Below are 23,321 nucleotides of genomic sequence, written 5' to 3'. Positions count from 1 at the left end.
CTGCGAAGGCAACAAGTGGTGCCGAAACCGGGGAAAATCACCTGGAGTCGGGTGAACGGCGGCCGGAGCGGCAGGACCAGCCCGGCGGGGAGGATGCTCCTGGACCAACCAAGAGGATGAAGCTCTTGTGAAGGTCGTATTACAGCTGCATAAGCAGTGGGGTATTGCTTGTAAGCCCAAAGATTTTACTCTTGCAGTTGTGAGACTTTTAGAGCTCGGGGTCATTGACCAGCCGGTGGATATACTCCACCCAGATGTGTGGGACAAATGCTCCCACGCTTTATGTGACGAAACGATGTCTACTGGTAATGGGAAAAATCTGAAAGCATGGGGGAAAGTCATCCAGGCTCTCCATAAAGCTAGACAAGAGCAGGAGACTTGGAAAGCTGCCAGGGATTGTCTGTTAAGCACCCCGCGGGTGGGAAATGGGGCCACTACGCAAACCTCGCACCCCCTGGTTGAGGAGGGTTCTGCCGACCCTCAAAGCCGACAGAACAGTGACGCGCCCACTCAGCGTCCAAAAGACTCTTCCGTCTCCAACTCGCCCACAGGACCCTCGGCAGACTCCTTTTGGGGCAAGCTGGCTGCAGAGGCCAGGGGCGCTGAGGCGAAAACCGAGGCTGAAACTACACGGACTGAATCACCGCCCTGTGCGCCCCAAGATGGCGCCGAGCAGCAAGGGGAAGGGCGGGGCCAGACCGCCCCCGGCGGGAGCAGGGAGGGAGCGCTAGAGTTAACAGGCGCACACCGAGGGGAGGGGGAGGAGAATGGGAAGGAAAAGAGTGATTGGCATGACCAAAAAAGGGAAAAGAGCACCAGCGAGGGGCAGAAAGCCAATCAGAATGACCCTCCCCAAAACTGCCCTTATAAGGCAGGCGCCTCCCCAAGCGGAAGGCGGGGCGGGCAGAAAGGGAAAGAACCGCTTGATTACGCAAGGCAAGGGAGGGGCCGAAGCCCGACCACATACCACCAGCACCCGGAAGTGAGCAGTCAGTCGGGCTCTGACTCCGGCTCAGACTCTGCATGGCAGACTTGGCTGGCAAATACAAAGACCAAAATATCACCACTCACGGGGAAAGAAAGACATAAGGGGAAAGAAATTCCTCTCACAGATTGGAGAAAAATACAAATTGCATGTGCCGATTGGGCCCCATCGGACGCACTAGCATTCCCGGTCCGAGTGACGGACGGGGGACAGAGGGTCCATTCCCCCTTAAGCCCTAAGGATATACAAGTGATTGTTAAAGCAATCGCAGACAAAGGACTCAATTCTGCCATGGTCTCCACCCTCATCGATGGGTTTTTTGGGGGAGATGATTTGCTCCCGTTCGATATAAAACAGACTTGTAGGTTGATTTTTGATGGGGCAGGGGTGATTGTGTTTAAACAAGAATGGGAGGAGAACTGTGCGAGGCAGTTAGCCCGAGTAACCGGAGCGGATCATCCGCTACACGGCTCCAGCCTACAGCGGTTGATGGGTACAGACCCAACAATGATTACCCCCCAAGCACAAGCCCAGGGCCTGCGGGCCCATGAAGTTATGGCAACTACTTGTGCAGCTAGAGAAGCCATTTGCACGACCTCTAGAGTTATTGTCAAGCCATCGCCACGGTCCACAATAAAACAAAAAGAAAGTGAGAGTTTTACACAGTTTGTAGATCGCCTCCAAGCAGCAGTCGATTCCTCGGCCCTGACCTCGGAGGCAAAAGGCCCAGTCATCGCAGACTGTTTGCGGCAACAGTGTAATCTAAAACCCAAAGAAATCCTGCAATCACTGCCACCGAGGTCAAGTCTCGCGGACATGATTAAACATGTTGTGAGCGAGGAACACCTGGCCCCAATTCAAGTGGCTGTTCATGCACTGGCTAGCGTGATGACATGCCTCAAATGTGGCCAACCAGGCCATGTGATGATTAATTGTCCCCTTTTCGGAGACTCGCCGATGGCGCTCCTCCCACAAAACCGAACTAAAGGACCGTGTTGGGCCTGTGGAAAGAGAGGGCACCTCGCGAAGGAATGCAGGCTTAAAAAGCAGGGAAACGGGAAAGGGAGGGGGCCCCCGGGCCGCACACAGCCCTCTCCCACTTGGGATGTCAGGCGGCCCCATTACGCCAACCCCAGACAGGGGGGGTCACTCCCGAACCCATTGTCCCCGAGGGAAGCAACCACCACCATCTGGTGGTGTTAGTGCTGTACTCGGTGGTGCCTCCAGCAGTGAACCCCGCCATCTACAGTGTGAGGAATCAGGAGCTCACGGGTGCAGTGAAGAAGCTGCTGCAGTCAGGTGTCTCTCAGGAGAAATGAGCTGCCTTGTGTATCTTCACAGGGGACTTCCTGTTCATCTTTGGATCATCCTGTACATTTATGACTGTATCTGTTACAATCCTGTTTGCCCTGCAATATCTGCACCCATTGCACTTCTTCAAAAGCAGGAACCCAGCCTGTGTGACCCAGAGGACTTTTTGTGCATGGGAGGGTGGTACAGCTGGCCTCCAGTGTTGCATCTCTGTAATAAAGGTGGTTTTTCTCAGTGCCCATGTCTGGACGTTGGGCTCTTCTTCCAAAGCTGAGCTCAGGAACAGGCTGAAGGAGGTGCCCCCAGGAGCGTGCTGCTGGGCTTGGGTTCCCCACGGCTCAGGGGAGGAGGGCACGGGGCAACGCGTTAGGGCATGGGCCTGTGTTGAGCCTTGGCGTGTGGGTGCCCAGTGCCCATGGGAATGGTGGGTGACCAAGAGGGATGTGCCTGGGACCATCTCCCTGGGCTTTCAGGCACCGCTGCCCTGCACAGCAGCACCGCCTGCTCAGGGCCATGCCTGAGACCACCTTCCTGGGCAAGAGCAGGTGTCTCTTTGTATGCCCCAGCTGGGGCAGGCTGCTGTGTCCCTGGTGCCGCAGGAGGTGCCTGGGGAGCCCCCAGGCCAGCAGCCTGGTGCTGGGGACAGGGACTGGACCCGAGGGGCTGCCGGGAGTGGGCAATCAGGGTCCCTGTGAGAGAGGAGCAGCAGACAGAGGGGGACACTGGCCTCTGTGTCCTCATGCCATGGCTGGTGCCAGCCCTGGGGCTGACTGGCAGGATGAGACCCCTCTCTGCCCACCAGCATCTCCTGTGCCCTTGTGATGGTCTATGGCCATGGGGTGAGTGCCCAGAGCTCTGCAGCCCCCTTTGGGTGGGCAATTGCATGGGGCCAGCCCAGCGTGGGCTGCTGTGTCTGCCTGGGCTGGGGAGAGGGCAGGGGAGGTGGGCAGAGCTGGGGGAGCTGGGAAGGAAGGTCCAGGGAGAGGGAAACACCAGTGAGAGCTCAGCTGTGTGGGTGTGCAGGGTGGGGGCACACAGCAGGGTGGTCCTGGTGCAGACCCAGGGGTCATGGTGAAGGAAGCAAGGCACCAAAGGAGAGGGCCTGCACTGTTTCATGTTCCTTGGAGACCCCAGGGAGGATGCAGCAGGGAAAATTTCCCCAAGAAGTCCCAATCACCGCTCATTTCCCTGTGTGGTCATAGACCCCAGCCCCAGCAAGGGACCTTTGCTGCATCGTCACGTCTAACCTTCTTGGTGGCTTAATGAGACCGAACTCCTTTGCCATTTCCAATATAAAATGATTCATTTTCCTACAGACACTTCTTACACACAAGTGTCCCATAGCTCTTGCCACAGTTGGTCACTCAGCCAAGGCCGTGGTCAGAGACTTCCAGCCAGATCATGTGCTCATGGCCTTGTTTTGACAAATATTGAAACAGGCCAAGGATTGCCATCCAGCAGCCCTGGGCCCAGCGCTCTGGCCTTTCACTCTAAACGATTCCTCAAATAAAACCCCAACTCTCTCAGCCTCTCCTCGTCCATAATGTGCTCCAGGTCCCAGCCATCCTTCTGGCCTCTTCAGGAGCTGCTCCAATCTGTCGGGGTCTTTCTGGTGCTGGGGAGCCACATTCCGGGCACAGCAGTCCTGATGTGGTCCTGTGGTGGGTTAACCTTGGCTCGAAACCTACCAGTGCCCCAGCTGCTCATTCACTTCCCTGACTCAACAGGACAAGGGAGGAAATGAACCAGCAATGCTCATGGGTCAAGATAAAGACAGAGAGATGACTTACCTATCCCTGTAATGACCAATTAGATGTTGTCTTGCCAAAGGCCAATTTCATTTATTGCCAATTCAAACAGATTTTGATTATGAGAAACAATGTCCAAAGTATTATATGACCATTCCCCTCACAGGTCCTTCCAGGGCCAAATTACTCCATTGCTCCCAACCACCTAATCACCCACACCCTGAGAGGCGCCGGGGGAATATTGAAGAGTGGGCTGAAAGCACAGAACGCCTCTGCTGCTCCTTTCTGCTCACAATTCTGCCCTGCTAACCTTCATCAGGAGGTTGAGAGAATCTGAGCAGAAGACCTTTGCACATGCAGGACTTAGTGATGAGTGTCACAGGAAACCTGAGCAGGCCTGTGCTGTGCTCCATGTACCTCTTGGCCTTCAGGCTGAGCTGTGCTGAGTGTGTCCCTGGGTTGCAGAACAAGCCATATTGGAAGAAGAAATCTGCAGGAAGCTGCTGGTGAATGGCCAACCGCACGCCCTTACCTTTGTCTGGGACTGCAGTTACCAACTCCCAAGTGAACATCTCCTCTTAGAACACAAGAAGTGATGACTAGAATGGCTTTCCCTGGCAGAAAACACTTCAAGAGCTGACAGGAGACAATGTGGGATAAGCCTTCTGCAGGCAGGATCTGCACCACTTGCTGCACCACTCTCCCAACGCTGGAAACTCCGTGTTCCCGGCCTCGGAAAGGACGGAATACAGCTGACATGATTGTCTCTGTGTGTAGAGAGTTTGCTCTAACCAAGGCCATTTGAAATGACACTTTGTCTCAGAGTCCAAGTGCCTTTCTTACTGCAGCCATAACCAGCTGGGCTGCTGATGGCCAATCCCCCAAGGGAACGGGACACTCCAGGGACCTCAAACTCGCCTTCATGGCCACGTGCCTCCTAGTGGCCTATGAGCTTCTCAGATGTAATGGGTGTCATAATGATAGCCCAGATCATCAGCCTGCTTGTGGCCTCGGTTACTCCTTGGTTAGAGGTTCCTGACTTGGAGAAGGCAGCGATAACGAGATGCACAGCAATGGAAGAGATGGTCAAGGACCCTGCAGGTGCCATGAAGGCTTTGCAGGAAGAAGTGTGAGAAATAGCCCCTAGAGCTGTGCAAATTGGAATGGCATTAGATATGAAGCTGGCGTCTGAAGGCAGAGTCTGTGCTGGTTTTAATACCAGTTGTTGCGTATACGTAGATCAAAGTGGGCGAATTTCTACAGATGCGTGTGTAAAAAAAAAAAAAAAAAAAATTGAAAACGTTCTAATATTTGTCGTGAGTTCCAGAAAGTTTGCGCCTTCTATGAAATTGAAGTCAATTGGAATATTCTGACGTCCTGGTTTCCTGATTTATAACTACGGGTTAAGAAGTTCATCTCCAGATACCTTTCTCCTCTTTCTCTTTGATCACTCCAATCCATTTTACCTATGTAGCTTCTGCTTTAAGGTTCAGAGAGGAAAAGCTGGACTGTCTTTCAGTAGTGTCTGTAATTTTCCCTATGGGCAACTCTTCAGTAGTGGCAATAGACCTCATGGGGATTTGCTTGAACTAACAATTATACAGCTGAGAAATGTATTTTTTATTTATTAATTTCTAACCCACTACCCCCCCACACACACACAATAATTAATCCCTCTTTTATTCCTGTGTACACCCCGTTCTCTAAGGAAAGCAGCCAATAATTACTGCCAAGAATTTGCTATATTCAGCTGCAGAGTTGGTTGAAGAAGTCTGATGTAAAGTGATGTAAGTCTCATGGAGTTGAGGACAGAAATCGTGGGGCTGGAAAGCTGAGGAGCAAGGCTGTCCACGCAGTGATTAGCTCCAGGGACTGCTTTTCCTACCTGTCTGCACCTCCTCAGGAGACACTGTGCATCAATAGCAATTGGAAAAGCCTTCTATCAATTCCCCAAAGTGCTCATTACCTGCCTTTCTCTTTCACTGTACGGCTGAAACTTATCTCATGAAGTGTAGGAGCCATACTTGAAGACCAGATGTCCCTGATGGAGGAGACTGGGCTTGTCAGGGCATTCTGCCTCGTCATGAGCCCAGGGTGTCTGTGGTGCTGTGGACTTCAGGTGTTCAGAGGAGACTGAAGAAACCTCTCAAGAACACCAAGTCAGGAGCAAAGCCCACAGCCCCTGGAAGCGTTAATGGGCCCCGCTGAGGGCCATGGCTGAGAAAGCCTCCCCATGGCCTTGTTAGAGCCCATCCTTGGAGGCTGTGAGTGCAGGAAGGCAAAGGCGCTGTGCAGGCAGCTCTGCTGCTGAGCAAAGCCTTGGCTTGCTTGATGAAGCAGAAAGGCCAAGCCGTGACCTGCAGCCTGTGGGGAGGTCGGTGCTGTCCCTCACACAAGGCTCAGGGCTCTTCCTGGGGACCATGGAAGGTGGGCATCCAATGCCCAGTGAAGGACAGCAATGGCACAGCAACTTCCAGCTTCCCCATGGGGCTGCAAGGAGGCAACGATGCCCCCGTGCCGTGAGGACATCATGTCTTGTCATGGCCCTCAGAGGCAGAGACAGCTGCCACAGCCAAGGGGACACAGACCTGGGTTCTACTGGTGCCTTCCAGCCTTGCCAGTGCCCTCTGCCATCCCCACCATAGGCTGTCCTGCATGCTTGGAGCCCTGCCCCTGTTTCCCTGCAGGCTGTAGGCCCCATCTCGCTGCCCTGCCTTGCTCTCACCCCAACATTGCCATACCTTCGCTGAGGTACCTCCACTCTCACCGGCTGTTCCCTGGAACACAAACCATGGGCTGATCCAGGCTCCCTCTGGCTGAGCCCTCGCACCGCAGCAGGACCCTTGCAGTGACAGTTCTTCCTCCTGATAGCCACTCTCCATTTGCAACATAACACTTTGTGAAATCTTTTCCTCTCCTTATTTTTCCCCACTACCCAGGTAAGCTTTACCACTTCAGGAATTACCCTCCAAGCAGGGGACCTAACTCAATAGCTATTTTTGGTGGTCTTTCCCCTCAAAAAAGTGAAGTCACCTCCACATGGTCTCCCAAACCACATAACTGCTGCTGGCCTTTCAGCTTCTCCCAGGGACATGACCAAGCCATGTGCCTGCTGCTGTCCCATCATGTCCCCAGGCAAAAACAACCTCTATCCCAGCCCTTCTCCTGGATGGGGCCTATGGGGTCCCTTGGCAGAGGGACTGTCCCAGCCACATTCCTGATGCTGGCCTGGCACCTCCAGAGGCAGAACTGACCTCACAGGCCCCTCACAGCCAGGCACATCCTCCTGCATGAGGAGTTCCTGAGACCGTTTTTCCCTCCCAATACCACACCCCTCCATCACCCTCATTCTGGCCCAGGTCCTGACCAAAGAAAAGCATGCTTGTTTCATCAGATTTGTCAAATATCTTTCCCACAAGCCATTTCCCACAAGCTCATCTTCATCTCAGACCCTCTATTTGTGTTGACACATTTTATATATGCCTTTATAGCTCTATGGTGTTTTTTCTGTTCGGACTAACCTCTGGAGGTCATCGAGTCCACCCCTCCAGCTGAGGCAGGGTCACCTAAACCAACTTTCTCAGCAACTTGTCTAGGTAGGCTTGCAATATCATAGAAGCACAGAAACAGAGAATCATTTAGCTTGGAAAAGACCTTAAAGATCATCAAATCCAAATGTAAACTCAGGACGGCCAATTCCATCACTAAATCATGCCATGAAGAATTGCATCTACCTCTATTGAAACACCTCCAGGGCTGGTGATTCCACCAGCTCACTGGTTCCAATGCTTGAGCACCTTTGCAGTGAAGATGTTTTTCCTCATATCCAATCTGAACCTCTCCTGGTGTAACTTGAGGCTCTTGCCTCTTGTCCTGTCACTTGTTATGTGGCAGAAGACTCCTACCCACCCCATCTACAACCTCCTTTCAGGTACTTCTAGAGAGCAGTAAGGTCCCCCCTGAGCCTCCTACTACCCACACTAAACAACTCAAGTCCCCTCAGTCACTCTTCATCCAAGCAGGGATCCAGACCCTTCACCAGTTTTGTTGCCCTTCTCTGGAAATGCTCCAGGACCTCAACGTTTCTCTTGAAGTGAGGAGCCCAAAACAGAAACACGTTGTTTCAGGTTTGACTTCAGCAGTGCCGAGTACAGGGGGTCCATCACTGCCCTGGTCCTGCTGGCCACGCTCTTTCTGATACCAGACAGGATGCTATTGGCCTTCTTGGCCACCCGGGCACACTGATGGCTCATGCTCAACCATCTGTCAACCCTCACCCTCAGGGTGCTTCCCCAGCAGGCAGCCTTCCAGCCACTCTGGCCCAAGCCTGTAGCCTTGTGTGGGGCTGTTGTGACCCAAGTACAGAACTGGCACTTCTCCTGGTTGAACCTCATACAATTGGACTCACTTGAAAGGTCCAACCTGTCCAGATTCTTCTGTAGAGCCTTCCTGCCCTCAAGGACATCAGCACTGCCCCCCAACTTGATGTTGTACAAAAAATCACTGTGGGTGCACTCAATCCCTGTGTCTGGATTGTTGATAAAGTTCTGAAACAGGACTGGCCCCAGCACTGAGCCCTGGGGAACACCACTCCTTATGGGCCATCGTCACCTGGATGTCACTCCATTTACTACCCCTCTTGGGGCTTGGCTGTCCAGCCAGCTCTAATCCAGCGTGGAGAACACCCAGTGAAGCCATGAGCAGCCAGTTTCTCCAGGAGAATGCAGTGGGAGGTGGAGCCAAAAGGCTTTCCTAAGGTCCAGGTAGACAGCACCCACAGCCTTTCCCTCATCCACTGGGCAGGTCACCTTGTCCCAGCAGGAGATCAGGTTCATCAGGCAAGACCTGCCTTTCATAAACCCATGCAGGCTGGTCCTGACCTCCTGGTTTTCCTGCGGCTCCTGTGCGATGGCGCTCAGGATGATCAGCTCCACAACCTTCCCTGGCACTAAGATCAGGTTGACAGGCCTGTAGTTATCCCGATCCTCCCTCCTACCCTTCTTGTAGGTGGGCAGCAGTTGACTAACATTCAGCCTTCTTAGGCCTCCCCAGTTAGCCAGCACTGTTGAAAGTCATCGCTGTGCTGAGGCAATAGAGAAACAGACCAATGATTTTCAAAGTGTCCCTGCATCACGGGATGTCCATTGTCAAGGACACAATCAAAAGCACCTTGTCCTTTCTGGGTATGAGGTTCACCGGAACCACATGTCCTCTGGGGCTGCAGAGGCATCACTGGCAGCAATGCCTTCTCCTGCAGCACTGCACAGTCCAGCCCTGCATGTCTCTGGTCCCAGGGACAGCATGGATTGCTCTCCTTAGGAACATCTCATTTCACCTTCACAGTGACCTCTGCCCACCACCCCAGCATGCGCTGCAGCAAAACATTTTGCTGGCGTGTGACCTTAGACACTTGGTACCCATTATTATTTTTGTTGTTACATGTCTGCGCTTGGCCCAGGTGACACAGGTGTGGTTCAGGGTAACTCTGCTCTGAAATAACCTAAATCAGGGAGAGGAAGGGGAAAAGTCTTATTTAAGCAGCGTGAGGAAGCCTTAGGATCAATAACCTGACATCTTCTTGGGGAATTTAGAGATCCTGTGGGTTGACATGGCAGGGATTTGGGAGTGGTTTGGAGGTGTCTGTAGGGCTGGCAGAGGTGAGGAGAGACCAAGAGCTGACTCCATGGCCATAACAGCCACTTTCATTTGACTCCAAAATGGACCAGCCCCTGCCCAAACCTGAGCCAATAAGCAATTCTAGTGGCACCTCTGTGATACCCTATGGCAGAAAGGACAAAACACAACGGGAGAGGAGTGAGAATTATGTGAGAGAACAACCCTATAGACATCCAGGTGAGTGAAGAAGGAGGGGAGCAGCAAGACAGAGGCTTGGTGGGATCCTGCAAGCCAGTGGTCAAGTAACCACCCGCCGACAGTCACAGGGCAGCACAGTGACAATGCTCCTTTAGGTGTCTGCATGTTCTTTGCATTGGCATTCTAGCACAGCTGCCAGATGGGCCAGCAGCTGTGATGCTCCCCTGGATCTGAAACCCTGCATCATTCGTGTCCACCTTGGTTCTAGGAGCAAAGAAACGGTGGAGTCTCATCTCCCAGGGGGAGTGAGGCAGGAGAGCAGCAGAGTGCAGGCCCCAGGTCACACACTGGCAGGCTGTGGCCTGTGCAGAAGGAGGGAACGCTCCTTCGGGTGCCCTGGAATTGCCTCACAAGCATAAACTCCATTTTCAATGTTGGACCTGTTGGAGGCTGCTGTCCTTGCCGAGCAGCTGTGCTGAGCTCTGCCACCTGCCCTGGCACTTGGTTCCCTCAGTGTCACAGCTCTGTCTGCAACAGGACGGGCTCCAGCTGCCTCTGCGTGGGCCCCAGGCTGAGGGCACTGCTGCACATCTGGGCTGAAGCCCCCCAGCTGTGGCACCAGCCCAGCTCTGCCTGGCCATAAGGCAACCTGGTACCAAGTGTCCCCGAGCCCGTGGGTGCAAAGGCTTTGCTTCAGAGCAGAGACATGGCCTGGGCAAAGGAGAGCTGAGTCTTGAGCCCTCGGACTGTGCAATGAAGTGCTGAAATGGGCTCTGCAGGGCTTACTGAAGCACTGAAGACATCCTCCCCGCCCCTGCCTGTAGAACCACCTAACACACCTAAAAACCAAAAACACAAACCAAACCCACCCCAGTCAATAGTAAGACAAAGGTAACTGTGGTAGTGACAGATTGCAACCTCCAAGTCAAACAGCCCTCAAACGAGGGCAAAACCCCGCTTGGGGAGCATGTGCAGTCAGTGAAAGCCTTCCGTGGTGCTGCCTGAGGGTGAGCACTAATGTACATCACGAGTGAGAAACTTGTAACCTATCCCGTGTAGGTAAATGAATAAGCGAGGTGCTATGAAGTGTCAAAGTGGACAATGAGGGGATAAGTGAGTGGAGACTCCATGGGAACTTCTGGGATCAGTGGATGGGCTGAACCTGTCATTCCCCCTAGGGACGCCTATAGGGTAAGAACTTTATGCTAGCACGAACTCACGGTAGCTGTTGCTCAGGGTGTTGCTTTAAGCGTGTTTTGCAGTCAGTCTACCATTACTGGCATCCCTTGAACCTTACACTGTCACAAACTTGCATAATAAAAATCTTCAGCTGAAGTTCATTTTCTATAAGTCTCTGGAGATGTGAGCAGGGGTTTTAAGGGCTCTGACTCAATGATGCTGTCAGCGGGGTTCCTGGATAGGTTGGTAGAGTCACCCTCGGATACAGTGGGCTGTCAAAGCGCAGGTCGTGGGCAGGTTGGTCAGACACAAGGGTCTCGTCTGTCTTCGGAAACTGGCCGGCTCATTAAAAACCAAGAGTCTGAGGAACCCCCTCGTCTTAGTGTGAAAGCACTGCTGCACATCTGGGCTGAAGCCCCCCAGCTGTGGCACCAGCCCAGCTCTGCCTGGCCATAAGGCAACCTGGTACCAAGTGTCCCCGAGCCCGTGGGTGCAAAGGCTTTGCTTCAGAGCAGAGACGTGGCCTGGGCAAAGGAGAGCTGAGTCTTGAGCCCTCGGACTGTGCAATGAAGTGCTGAAATGGGCTCTGCAGGGCTTACTGAAGCACTGAGGACATCCTCCCCGCCCTGCCTGCAGAACCACCAGATACACACGTACACACACGCTCCTTTAGGAGTACTTGGATCCTTTGCTGCAGTCTTCCTGCTGTCCTGTCTAGGAATGGGTTAACAAAAGTTGATGCTCATGCAGAAAACTTTTTCTAGTAAGGGAATTTCCAGAGCTGGAAATAAGTGTGTCCCCCCAGGTGAGGCAAGGCCCATGAGGGATTGCCTCATCCTGCTGCCCAGCAGGTTCCCCTGCAGCCCCAGGGACAGCTGGAGGGAGCCCAGAGGGGCAGAGGAGGGAGGCAGGGAGAGCTCAAAAGCAGCCCTTGGTGGGAGGCTGCTGAGAGCTCCCTGCTGGAGAAATCTGCAGAGCCCTTGAGCCGGTAAGTGTGTGGCTGCAGGGCAATGCCTCTGCAGTTGCTAGCCGGGTCTGCAGCAGCTGGGGCCCCCCCAGCCTGTGGGACCGTGTGGGAGCCTTTTGCTGTGGAGGAGGCCAGTGTGCTGCAGAGCAGGGCTTCCCTGCTGCAGCGTGGGAGGGCCAGGGCATGTGGGCTGCCTTGTGCCAGGGCCGGCTGCAGGGCTGTGAAGGTGGCTGTGCAGGCAGGGGTGCCCAGGGCTGTCCTTGCCAGCAGGGTCCCTGCAGCCGCGGGGGCTGTGTGCTGGGGCAGGGGCTCTGCCGCCTGCCAGGGGCAGCTCTCAGCCTGCCAGGGGGCTCCCCACAGCTCTGGGGGCGTATGGACTGAGCCCCGAGAGGGAAGGATCTCTCTGCTGTTGAGAGTGTGCTGCATGGCTGAGCGCTGCTTACAAGGATAGGTTACCCTCAGAATATGTCTGGATGAGACTTTTCGTATCGAAGGTCAGCGCAGGGATTGCTATGATAAATCCAGGGCTCTCCTCAATCTGTGTTTTCAGCTTTCTGTTGTTGGGGGCAGGAGAGGGAAGGCAGAAATGTTAATGGAGATCTCGAGTTTGAAGATGTCCCTGAGACTGCCAGCTGTAACTCTGAGTGATGAGGAGGTCTGCCAGGAGCCTCCTGAAGTGCCCTCAGGCACTCCTCCGCCTATGAACAGCAGCAGCAGCACCTTTGCTGGAGCCATCAGGGTCGTTCTGAGCTGCCCTTTTCCCCCTGCGGACAGGACCCTGCGCCCAGCCAGTGCCCTGCAGAGAGGCACGTTTGTGCGGGGCCAGTGCACAGAGGTTGTGATGGGATCTGTGAGCGCTGACAGGGAAAGGCCTGGCACAGGGAGAAACCTCCCACAAGGAAAATCTCCTGACATCCAGGATATTGCAAGGACTGATAGGAAACTTCAGACAGAATTGTTGTTGAAAGCAGAATCAGAAAGCTCTCTCTGACCATGTGCAGTGCAGACCCCTTTCTCTGAGGCATCCCCTGGCTGCTCTCCCCCCAGCAAAGCCTCTGCCCTCAGGGCTGGGGGTCCCGAGGTGTGAGCCACCCCCTCTGCAGCCAGAGCTCCAGCAGAGCCGCGGTGCAGCTCTGCAGCCACGTGCCCCGGTCCCTCTGCAGAGCACAGGGGCTGAGAGCAGCTGCCCGGCAATGTTGGTGTGTGGGAGGTGGCGAGCAGAGCTGGGCAAGGGCAGCGCTGCCCTCAGTGCCTGGCACGCTCGCCCTGGACACTCTTACCTAGACCATCAGTGCAATTTTACTTCTTTCTCTGCCTTTTGGGGTTAGTTTTATTCTCTAGCTCTTGCTGTCAGGCTCTCTCGGGATGAGTGTTTCGGCTGCAGAGTCACACTCTGACCTTGTGGGTCCTCTCCTGCAGGTGTGTCCATGGGAACAAGTGTCCCAGCTTTCCTCTCACCTGTGGGGCTCTGGGCAATGCCCTATGTGGGGCTGGGCAATAAGCTGGTTCTCCCTGACCTGATGCTCTTGTTAGGGCACTTGGCTACCTCCTTGAAGTTCCCTTCCAAGCAGTGCGTTGCCCTCCAGAATGGAAACCTGTCCCCTCGCACCATCTGAAAGCCCCACATAGAGGCGTAGAGTTTCTGTGATGGAGAAAACGCTGTTGGGGTGGGTGAAATGAGCTGTGTATCCTTTGCTGTGGGTGGGATGCTGAGTTCTGATGAAAGCCTACAACCTTTACTGGTCTGTGGTGGGTCAGTCTGTTCTCAGCAGTGTCTTGTGGTATTTCAGGGTAGCATGGGAGTGTGGCCACCATTCATCTCAGGAAGGTGCAAGCCCACAGAAACCGGGAACCAGCAGGACAGACCACCTCCCCTCACTGGGCACTCACCCACAGGCATTCCTCTTGCCTCACAGACCTCACTCTGTTCCACCTGAGGGCAGCAAAAATGCTCTGCTTTTCTGACATCTGAGAATACTGAACAGGAGAGATGGGGGGAGCTGTGAAAAAAACTAAAACTCTCTTAAAATGCCTTCACCCTTCCCGTTCCTTAGCACTGGCGCTGCAGACGCTGAGCAGCCCTTCTGCGTTGGCACTGGTTTCACAGGACAAAGTTAACACTGGGACCGGTCCCTGCCCCCACCCACTGCTGCAGAGTGGGGCTGGCTGGTCAAGAGCCCGTGGGCAGATGCCCTGCTCTTCATCGCCCACACGGCCAGCACCAAGCAGGGCTGCAGCCACACAGCTGCAGGAAGGTCTCCGAGAAAAGAGAGGGATGTCTGTGTGTGACGGGGGGATGGTCTGTGGGAAATGGCTTTGATTTTGCTTGCAGAAGTCTCCCCTAAATTATCACTGTCTTTTTCTCCTGTGACAGGATCATATGCCCAGAGGCAGCAGATATCCAACAGCAGCTCCATCACACAGTTCCTCCTCCTGGCATTGGCAGACACGCGGGAGCTGCAGCTCTTGCACTTCTGGCTCTCCCTGGGCATCTACCTGGCTGCCCTCGTGGCCAATGGACTCATCATCACCACCGTAGTGTGCGACCACCACCTGCACACCCCCATGTACTTCTTCCTCCTCAGCCTCTCACTCCTCGACCTGGGCTCCATCTCCACCATTGTCCCCAAAGCCATGGCCAACTCCCTCTGGGACACCAGGGACATCTCCTACTCAGGATGTGCTGCACAGCTCTTCCTGATTGTCTTTTTCCTTTCGGCAGAGTGTTCTCTCCTCACCGTCATGGCCTATGACCGCTTTGTGGCCATCTGCCAGCCCCTGCACTACGGGACCCTGCTGGGCAGCAGAGCTTGTGTCCACATGGCAGCAGCTGCCTGGGCCAGTGGGTTTCTCAATGCTGCGCTGCACACGGCCAATACACTGTCACTGCCGCTCTGCCAAGGCAATGCCCTGGGACAGGTCTTCTGTGAAATCCCACAGATCCTCAAGCTCTCCTGCTCACACACCTACCTCAGGGAAGTGGGGCTTATTGTGGGCAGTGCTTTTTTATTCTTTGGGTGTTTTGTTTTCATTGTTCTGTCCTACGTGCAGATCTTCAGGGCTGTGCTGAGGATCCCCTCTGAGCAGGGACGGCACAAAGCCTTTTCCACGTGCCTCCCTCACCTGGCCGTGGTCTCCCTCTTTCTCAGCACTGCCACTTTTGCCTACCTGAAACCCCGCTCCATCTCCTCCCCATCCCTGGACCTGGTGGTGACAGTTCTGTACTCAGTGGTGACTCCAGCAGTGAACCCCCTCATCTACAGCATGAGGAACCAGGAGCTCAAGGGTGCAATGTGCAAACTGATAACTGTATCTTCTTCTGAAGGAATAAATATTTGAATAACATTTATAATGTAATTTATCACAGACCCAGAGTGTCTTCTGAATTTGTTCTAGTTTCTCAGGGTATTTCGTTTCTGATAAAGGTGTCGTCCCCATTCTAATTCCCTCTGTGATTTTCTTTTCTGAAGGTGCCCTGCTCTCTCTTCATCTAACAAAGCCATAGGGCCATTAAACCACTATGTTTTTCCTGGGATTCTTCCTTCCAAGGCCTTTCTGGAGCTGCAGGGACAGTTCCTGTATCCACAGACAGAGGGGAAAAGGTTCCTGGCATGGCAGCAGTACCAGGGAACACCACCACTTTTGGCTCTCCAGTGCTGTCCTCCTTCCACTTCCACACTCCCCTTCTGACCCCCTGCCTTGGTGTAAGGCCTGAGTGCTCTGGCAGCTTGGTCACCGCCGTGCTGCGTGGCAGTCCTGTGAGCGCAGGCAGGGGCAGGCAACGGGCACTCTGTGACGGTGCTGGCCTCCATCAAATGTTCTGGATTTGTGGAGACCACCTGAATGCAGCACTGCAACGTGCTTCCTTGAACCGAGGTCCCCGTGCCCATTGCTCATGACGAGGGCCATCTCCGAGAGGTGCCGAGCAGGGCGCGACACCCCCGGGCTGAGGTGCTGCCAGCCTCTGGCAGGGGCAGCAGGAGGCCAGGCAGTCACTGTGCCCGCTGCAGTGCTCTGCCTCCGCACGTGCCAGGGACGGGCTCGTGCCTCTGAGCACCCCTGTGTGCGTGAGGCTGGGGTTCAACCACGCCAGCAGTGCATGAGGCCAGCTGAGGTGGGGACACCTCCCAGGGCACCGCCGTTCCTGTGTGTGACTGCAGGAACAAAGGCCACTGTCCCAGGGAGATTCATCTCTCCCGCCTTGGGCAGGCTCATTGCAAGTGCCTCTGTCTGATCACGGCACCCTTTCTGGATGGTGCCCTCAAATGTGTCTGAGCAATCAGGGAGGTTCTGGGGTCCTGGCAAAAGGCAGACATCCAGCCTTTGTTCAGGAAACGCAAGAAGGGCAATTGGGAGAAATACAGGCTGGTCATCCTCACCGTAGTGTCTGGGGAAATGACGGTGGAAATACTCCTGCAGCCAGTTCCAGGTAGTTGCGGGACATCAAAGGGATTGCTGCACCCATACGTATTGAGGCAAGAAGGGGATGGTTTGTACCTGGACCTTTGCAAGGGGTTTGACTTTTTCTCCTGCACTTTCTCTATAGGCAGATGGGTGACTTCTGGAGTGAAGAAATGGAGGACACTGTGGGTGGGAAGTTGGCTGGCGGCTTGTGGCTATGTCTCGAGCTAGCTCAACGGCGTCAGGGAGCGAAACCCGACCTTGGGACAGAGACACAGTTATGCTTGTTGGAAGGAAGCCATGGGAGCAAGAGGAGAACCTTGAAGATAGAGAGTGGTCTGCAGAGCTTGTGGCCTTGTAGATAAAGGTTGTTGCTGAGCTGCTGTGTCTGTATAAAAAAAGAGCCCAGAGTGGAAAATTTCTGAGCAGAGTTACAGGCTGACACGTCAGCCCCCTGCAAAGGTATAAAAGTCTTGCTTAATTTTAATAAAGTGTCTTTGAGGTGTCTTCAAGTGTCTACGTGCCTTCAATCCGCTCCCAGAGTCGGTGCATCATACGCCACAGGGGCTCAAGACCAAATGTCACCAGTGGTCAAGTCCTCCTGGTGGCCACTGACTAGTGACATCTTCCAGTGCAAGCAGTTGGGCCAACTGTGTTGAATGTCTTGATTGTCTCCCAGTACAAGCTGACAAAGTGGCTTTTCAGACCCTTCTGTGGATGATGCCAAAGTGGGCAGAGCCCTTGAGAGATGCCATCCAGTTCACCCTGCCTTGATCAGGACAGCTGGACAAGGGGATTTACAGGGGCCTCTCCCAACCTGAGATATTCTAGGACTCATTGACTCACTTCCCTGGAGAGCTCAGTTGGGATGGGATAGCAGGGGGAAGAAGGGAAAACAGAGGCGCAGAAGCAGAGACAAAACAGGGTCCAGTAGAAACAGAGCAGTTCCCCTGAGGAATGTTCTTCCACCCAAAATAATAGGTAGGAAATCCATGAGATAAATTGGCTGAGAGAAGCTTCCCTTTATCTGCTGGGGTGCTGGGCCACGGGGAGGGTGACGGCTGAGGGCGGTATCTCGTGGTCAGTTGTGTCTCAGGGACTCACATTCCAGCAGGAAGCCAATGGCTGTGACGGGGGCAGTGAGGCCAGTTCTGCCTGCGGAGGGGACAGCCCAACAGCAGCAATGTGCCTGGGAAAGGGGCGGTGAGGTCACCTCTGCCTGAAACAGAGCGTAGGGCAGCCCCTGACTCATGGCTGGGACACGTGCTGTTAAGCTCCATCTGCCCGTGTCTCGGGCAGGCCAGCAGAAGGCCCCTGGGTGGCACATGGGCTGTGAGATCCCCTCTGCCTAAGGACCTGGGCTCACTCCACCCAGGGGCTTCTTTCTTGCTTGTCACGTCGCTGCTGCCTGAGAACATGGCAGCACAGCAGCAGGCACACCGCTTGCTCGTGTCTATGCGACAAGCTGAAAGGCTCGCAGCCTTGGAAGAGCGCGGTGAGGCCGTGGCATGGTCAGGGGAAAGGCCACAAGGAGGGTGACGGGTCGGGATGCCCGCCTGAAGGGTGGTTTCCCAGGTGGTGGAGCTTTCCTTGGACGTAGGGAAGAGCAGGAGGGAGAAGCACTGCCACCCAGTGCAGCTGGGAAAGTGGAGACTGGAGGTCAGGAGGAGGAAATGTCACTCAAGGGCTTGTGCTGTGGTGGGAGACGTCGTCCAGAAGGAGTGTGAGATCAGTCCATGTCTGTGTGTTTGCAGGAACAGCGTGTGAGGGTGGGCAGACATGAGTGCATGTGTGGCAAGGGCAGGGTGAGAGCAAGGTGGGGAAGCCAGATGGGTGCCTGCAGCCTGCCGGGGAAAAGCAGCAGCCGTGGGACAGCGTAGGACAGCGTGAGATGGAAGGCAAAGGGCACCGGCAAGGCTGGAAGTCACCAAGAGAACCCAAGGGTTGTCCCCTTGCGTACGACCATTGTCTCTGCCGTACAGAGTGCAGTTTATGGCACCTGCAGTGTCCTTGGCCATCTCTTCCACTCCTGTGGATCTCTTTATCACTGCCTTCCCCAGTTCAGCAGCTCCTCGCCAAGGAATAAACCACCCAGCAGAAGAGTGATACCCCGTGGGTCTCTCTGTAAGGGGTGGTTGATTCCGCCTGTATCTCCGCAGGTAAGTTGTTCCCCACCGACTGTTGTCCAGTGTCTCAGTCAGTCATATCAGGAAATATCCCACCAACTTGGTGGTACATCTACCCAACCATCTTGGTGGTAACGCTTTTTGTGCTACACTGGCACATATCCAGCACCACCCAGTGCCCAGTGGAACGTTCCAGTACCTGCTGCTAGTTAGTTCTGACAGCTTCATGAATTGCATTGAGCAATCACAATGTGGGTAGGGCCCCACAAAGAGCAGAGTTCCATTTTGGTGTGTCTTGGCTTCATTTTAGTAACACACTTCACACTGAGTGTGGATTCAGTATTGCCCAGGTCTGGAGGTCAGTCTCGTTCCAATGAGTGTATTTTGGTCTTAGCCACAAGTTATGCCCACTAGTCCCAAATGGGATGGGGATACCAGCTACAGGCATTCCCGCATGAGGACATTCAGGGAAAAGGGTACAAACCCTACAATCACTCTTCTTAAAAACATTCATCGATGCTTCCACCATTTTCAAATGAGTATTCCATGTCCATGACTCCTCCCTATCCCACCCAAGATGAGGATTTAGCATACCACATCACAGGCCAAATTCTATACATCTGTAAAACAGGTTTCAACATATATCTACAAAGGAGAGGCAAGTAGCAGACTCCAGCTTCCCTGTAGACAGCCCAGTCTTATCTGGGGTCGCATTTCAGTCATTCACTTATATGCTGTCTGGCAATAATGCAAGATCCTGAACCTAGAACTTCATGATTCTGGAGGTAGTTTCAAGCATAAAGGGTTTTTGTTGCTTGACAGTCCATTCTGGTGATGTGGCTGGTTAAACCCTGCTATGGCACGTCCATGGAGTGACTCCTTCAGGCCTGACAGCAGCGTAGGTGCTGAGAAAAATCTGGAAAGTTCCTTTCACTTCTCCTCAACGGTTCATCCATCCATGTTCTAAGATACACGCAATCTCCGGGTTGGTAGTGATGTACGGGCACGTCCAGGGACAGATCTGCGCTCACAGTGACGTACCTCTGGAGAGAGGACAGGACCTTTCCTAGAGACTGAACATACTCTTTTAAGCCATGTTTCCCTTCTATTGTTTTGGGATTCACTGCCATTTCTGTCACCTGGCAAGGTTTACCATGTATCCTTTCCAAAGTCTCTCCTTCCGTTTACGCTGAATCCTGTATCTGTAGCAATGGTGAGGGAAAAGCATCTGACTGCTCTCTCTGAGGTTCTTGGCAAATTTTACTCATCTGTCTTTTCAGGCTTAGCTTCATTCTTTCTACTTTCCCGCTTGATTGAGGTCTCCATGGAGTGTGGAGATCCCATTTTACCCCTCCTAGTTTAGCTAAAAGGTGAAGGGCTTCTACTACCAAGTGTGGACCCCAACACCCAAAGAAAGTCCTATGGGTACCCCAAATCTCAGTATTATCTCTGAACTTACACTAATGATACTTCTTATTGGTGCGGCAAGGGAAAGCTTCCAGCCAGCCTGAAAAAGCATCTGTCATGACTAAAAGATACTGATACCCGTTTTGCTGCAGTAACTTGGAAAAAGTCTATTTGCCAGTAATCCCCTGGGCTTTGTCAGCCCTGGGAAAGGTCTTTGGGGGTACGTGAAGATACTTCTTCAGGCATAACTCATGCTTCTTCACTCTGCTTTTTGTTTTCCCAGTCATGGTACATTTAGAACTTGCCCTTTCAAGGCTTCTAACATCCTCTCAATTCCCCTGTTGCCTTCGCAGGCGCGCGGTGACCTGGTTCAGGAACGGCACGGCGGCCAACCCCAGGCCGCTCGGTCCATCAGCACACAGACACCAATGTCGTGGATGGCAAAATGGTGTTTATTGATAAGTGGCGCGGCATTATAGAGCTTGGGTTCACAACGTCCCTTCTGTCTGCTTACGTCATAAGCTAAACGCTATTGGCTATTCAGAGAGGGGCTCTATATTTCCATACAGCGCGACATCTTCCGACCGCCAAGCCCTAACTACCTACATTTCCCCCCTCCCTATGGATAATTGAATCAGCTAAAATATAACAATCAAAATCTTAATTTAATTTATATTCTATGGTTTTTAAAAATATTAAAAGAATATTGTATCAACTTGACTAAAAAACATAAGGCACAGTGGTCAGGTGGAAGGTAAGGGGTAATTGATAATACCAAGGTATGAATTAGGGTAAGCTAGAGGTAGCTAAGGGTAATACCAAGTGGGACTTAAAAGTTAAAGCAGTTGATGGCATTCTACCAGCATAACGTCGACTTTCTCTAGGTGGCTCTTGATAAATGGCACGAGCTTATTCAGTATACAGGGTCCGAAGATCAGCGCCATGATGATCACTGCAATCGGCCCTGCCAAGGTAGATATCAGGGTGCTTGACCACGGTGAACGGGCAAACCACGATTCAAGCCACCCTTGTTGGGTTTCCCTGTCTCTCTTTCTTTTTTCTAGCCTTTCTCTAAGTTTGGCCATTGTATCTCTGACAACCCCAGTGTGATCTGCGTACACACAACATTCTTCTCCTGATGCCGCACATAACCCGCCTTGTTGTAAAAACATGAGATCCAATCCTCTACGATTTTGTAAAACTACTTTGGACAACGACCTCAGTGACTTTTCCAAAGCGCTGATCGATTGTTCAATGCGAGCCAGATCCTCATCCACTGCAATTCTGAGGGACTGGAACTTCTGGTTCTGTTCGACTAACGAGGCTATACCTGTTCCTGCCCCTGCGGCCCCTATGGCTAGCAAGGTAGCTATAGTCAGAGCGGTGATGGGTTCTCGCTTTTGGATATGATGCGAAGCTGGAAGGGTTTGATGAGTATATACGTATTCCTCAGGATGGTATACGATTCTCAGAATAATTCATGGTTTCCTTTGAGCAGTTTAAGAGATACACGTGGGGTAATTCCGGATTTTGAACATATCCATTTGGTGTTTTTGACAGGAACTAGCCAATCAGCTTTCGATAGCTCTTCTGATGTGGACTCGTTCAAACACAGAGGCCTTTTTTCAAGGGGTATTTCGCCGACACATCTACCCCACCCTGATACATGTTGCATCGTGACTCCTGGGTTTTTCTCGGAGCTCCACACACAATGTATGGGGTTGGGCCCACTAACGAGTTCCGGTTCATAGGGTATACCTACTGCCTCATAAAGAGGGGGCCTTATGTCATAACAAAGCCAACAGTTTGTTGTCATGGCGGGATTAGTAGAGTTCAGTATCTGATACGTTACATTCATCAGCCTCCATAGAGGAGGCAGGTCAAATTCTAAGGTATTCGGAGCTTCGGTGTTGTCGGGGGTCACATCTTTAATATTGTTTTCAGTCTTATATATAGGTGTCTGTGGGTTAAGAACCGGGTTAGGGCCAATTGCTTGGGGTGCTTGTAGCACAATCCTGATAATCTGTATCACTACCCCCGGGTCTGTACTGTCGGAGTGTATAAATACTGACCACATTCTCCCCACTGCCCAGCCCATGTCAGCTGGGTTTTGAATTCTCAAATTTAAATGTGTACAGGTACTTTTTTTGATTGACGATTGAAGATAATAGCCACTAGGCCCACATTTTGGAGGGTCACACCTATCTGGCCCCCACATTACGCGCAGTAATTCATCCTCTCTTTCTGGTTTCCATCTATCACTCGTTACAATGGTCTCACATCCCCAATATCCACAAAAATAATATCCTGGATAGTTACAAGAGCTTTTTCCTGAGTTTGAACTGGGGCACCAATACGTCCCCCATGGCACTTTAGATCTATATTTTCCCAGTCCGGGAAATAAATCATTGACTGTAAACGTAAAAGTCAGGGTACCCGCTGTTATATTCTCCTTTATCACTCGACTGCTTATGGGGTCCCGTAGGACCCACTTGAATGGCTGATGGTGATTATAATCTGATTCTGTCTTTCCTGCAATGACAAGTCCTAGAATCAAGTTCATACAAAGGCATCGCATTCCCCCTTTTTGGAGGCTATTTGGTCGTTATCCGAATCTGGGTGGTGCAGGATTCCCAAGTTTAGTCAGGACAGTTGTCGACTTGTCATTTTCTCTCGTTGGTGGGATGTACGGGACACGGGGGTGTCCGATGATCTGGTCCTGCATGCAAAAACTCACAGTTTTCATTAGTTTTATTCTGAAGGTCGGCTTTGATAGACTTAAGTGGACACCACTTAATTCTGTTGTCTTTTCTTACCGCAGCATACCCTCGCCCTGTCAGAACTAATTTCCACCCTTGTTCCCACCCTCCTAGCTCATTTCTGATCATGACTGACGGGCCTTCTTCTAGTGCTCGAGTGGCCCAGTGCTTCTGGGCAGGGCTATTCACCTCGTCTCCCCTGGGGAACTGGTTTAGTGCTAATAGGGCAGTCCGTAGTAAGCGTGCCTGGTCCCCTGAGGGAATGGCGTTGGTAAAACCTGGTTTTGCTAATACCTCTAATTTAGATTTCAGAGTTTGATTTGCCCGTTGGACTATGGCTTGTCCTGTGCTGTTACATGGGATGCCGTGTATTAGAGTAATACCCCATTTCAGAACGAATGCCTGGACTGCTTTAGACACAAATTTCGGACCATTGTCCGTTTTGATCTGATTAGGGACACCAACCCATGCCATGGTTGTCAACCAATGTTGGATGGTTGCTTTAGCGTCGGTCTTAAGGTGTTGTGTAGCTATATCACCCCGCTATATGTGTCTACAGTTACTGCTAGCCATGCTCGATGTTTTAGTAACTGACAGAGCGTAAAATCCATCTGCCACACCTCA

The 23,321-nt window shown here is 52.7% G+C and overlaps 2 protein-coding genes across 2 annotated transcripts in view; both read left to right on the top strand.

Moving 5' to 3' along the window:
* Positions 1 to 295: 295 nt before the first annotated feature.
* The window catches only part of LOC308057486 (uncharacterized protein), a gene marked incomplete at its 5' end in the record, with an annotated part of 607,752 nt that continues 584,726 nt past the window's right edge, over positions 296 to 23,321 (top strand). Inside the window, one exon of the mRNA XM_080411583.1 lies at positions 296 to 1,372. Within this exon, the coding sequence (XP_080267709.1) occupies positions 296 to 1,372 (1,077 nt within the window). The remainder of the gene's footprint in view (positions 1,373 to 23,321) is intronic.
* Positions 14,158 to 15,343, top strand: LOC308057482 (olfactory receptor 14C36-like; the record flags this gene model as incomplete). Its single annotated transcript, XM_080411579.1, has 1 exon — positions 14,158 to 15,343. The coding sequence occupies exon 1, from the start codon at positions 14,315 to 14,317 to the stop codon at positions 15,341 to 15,343; it is 1,029 nt and encodes a 342-aa protein (XP_080267705.1). The 5' UTR covers positions 14,158 to 14,314.

Source organism: Falco punctatus, assembly GCF_963210335.1.
Source record: "Falco punctatus genome assembly, contig: scaffold_30, whole genome shotgun sequence".
NCBI lineage: Eukaryota > Metazoa > Chordata > Aves > Falconiformes > Falconidae > Falco > Falco punctatus.
Note: the sequence above shows the minus strand (reverse complement) of the source record. Positions and strands in the feature narration are given on the sequence as shown.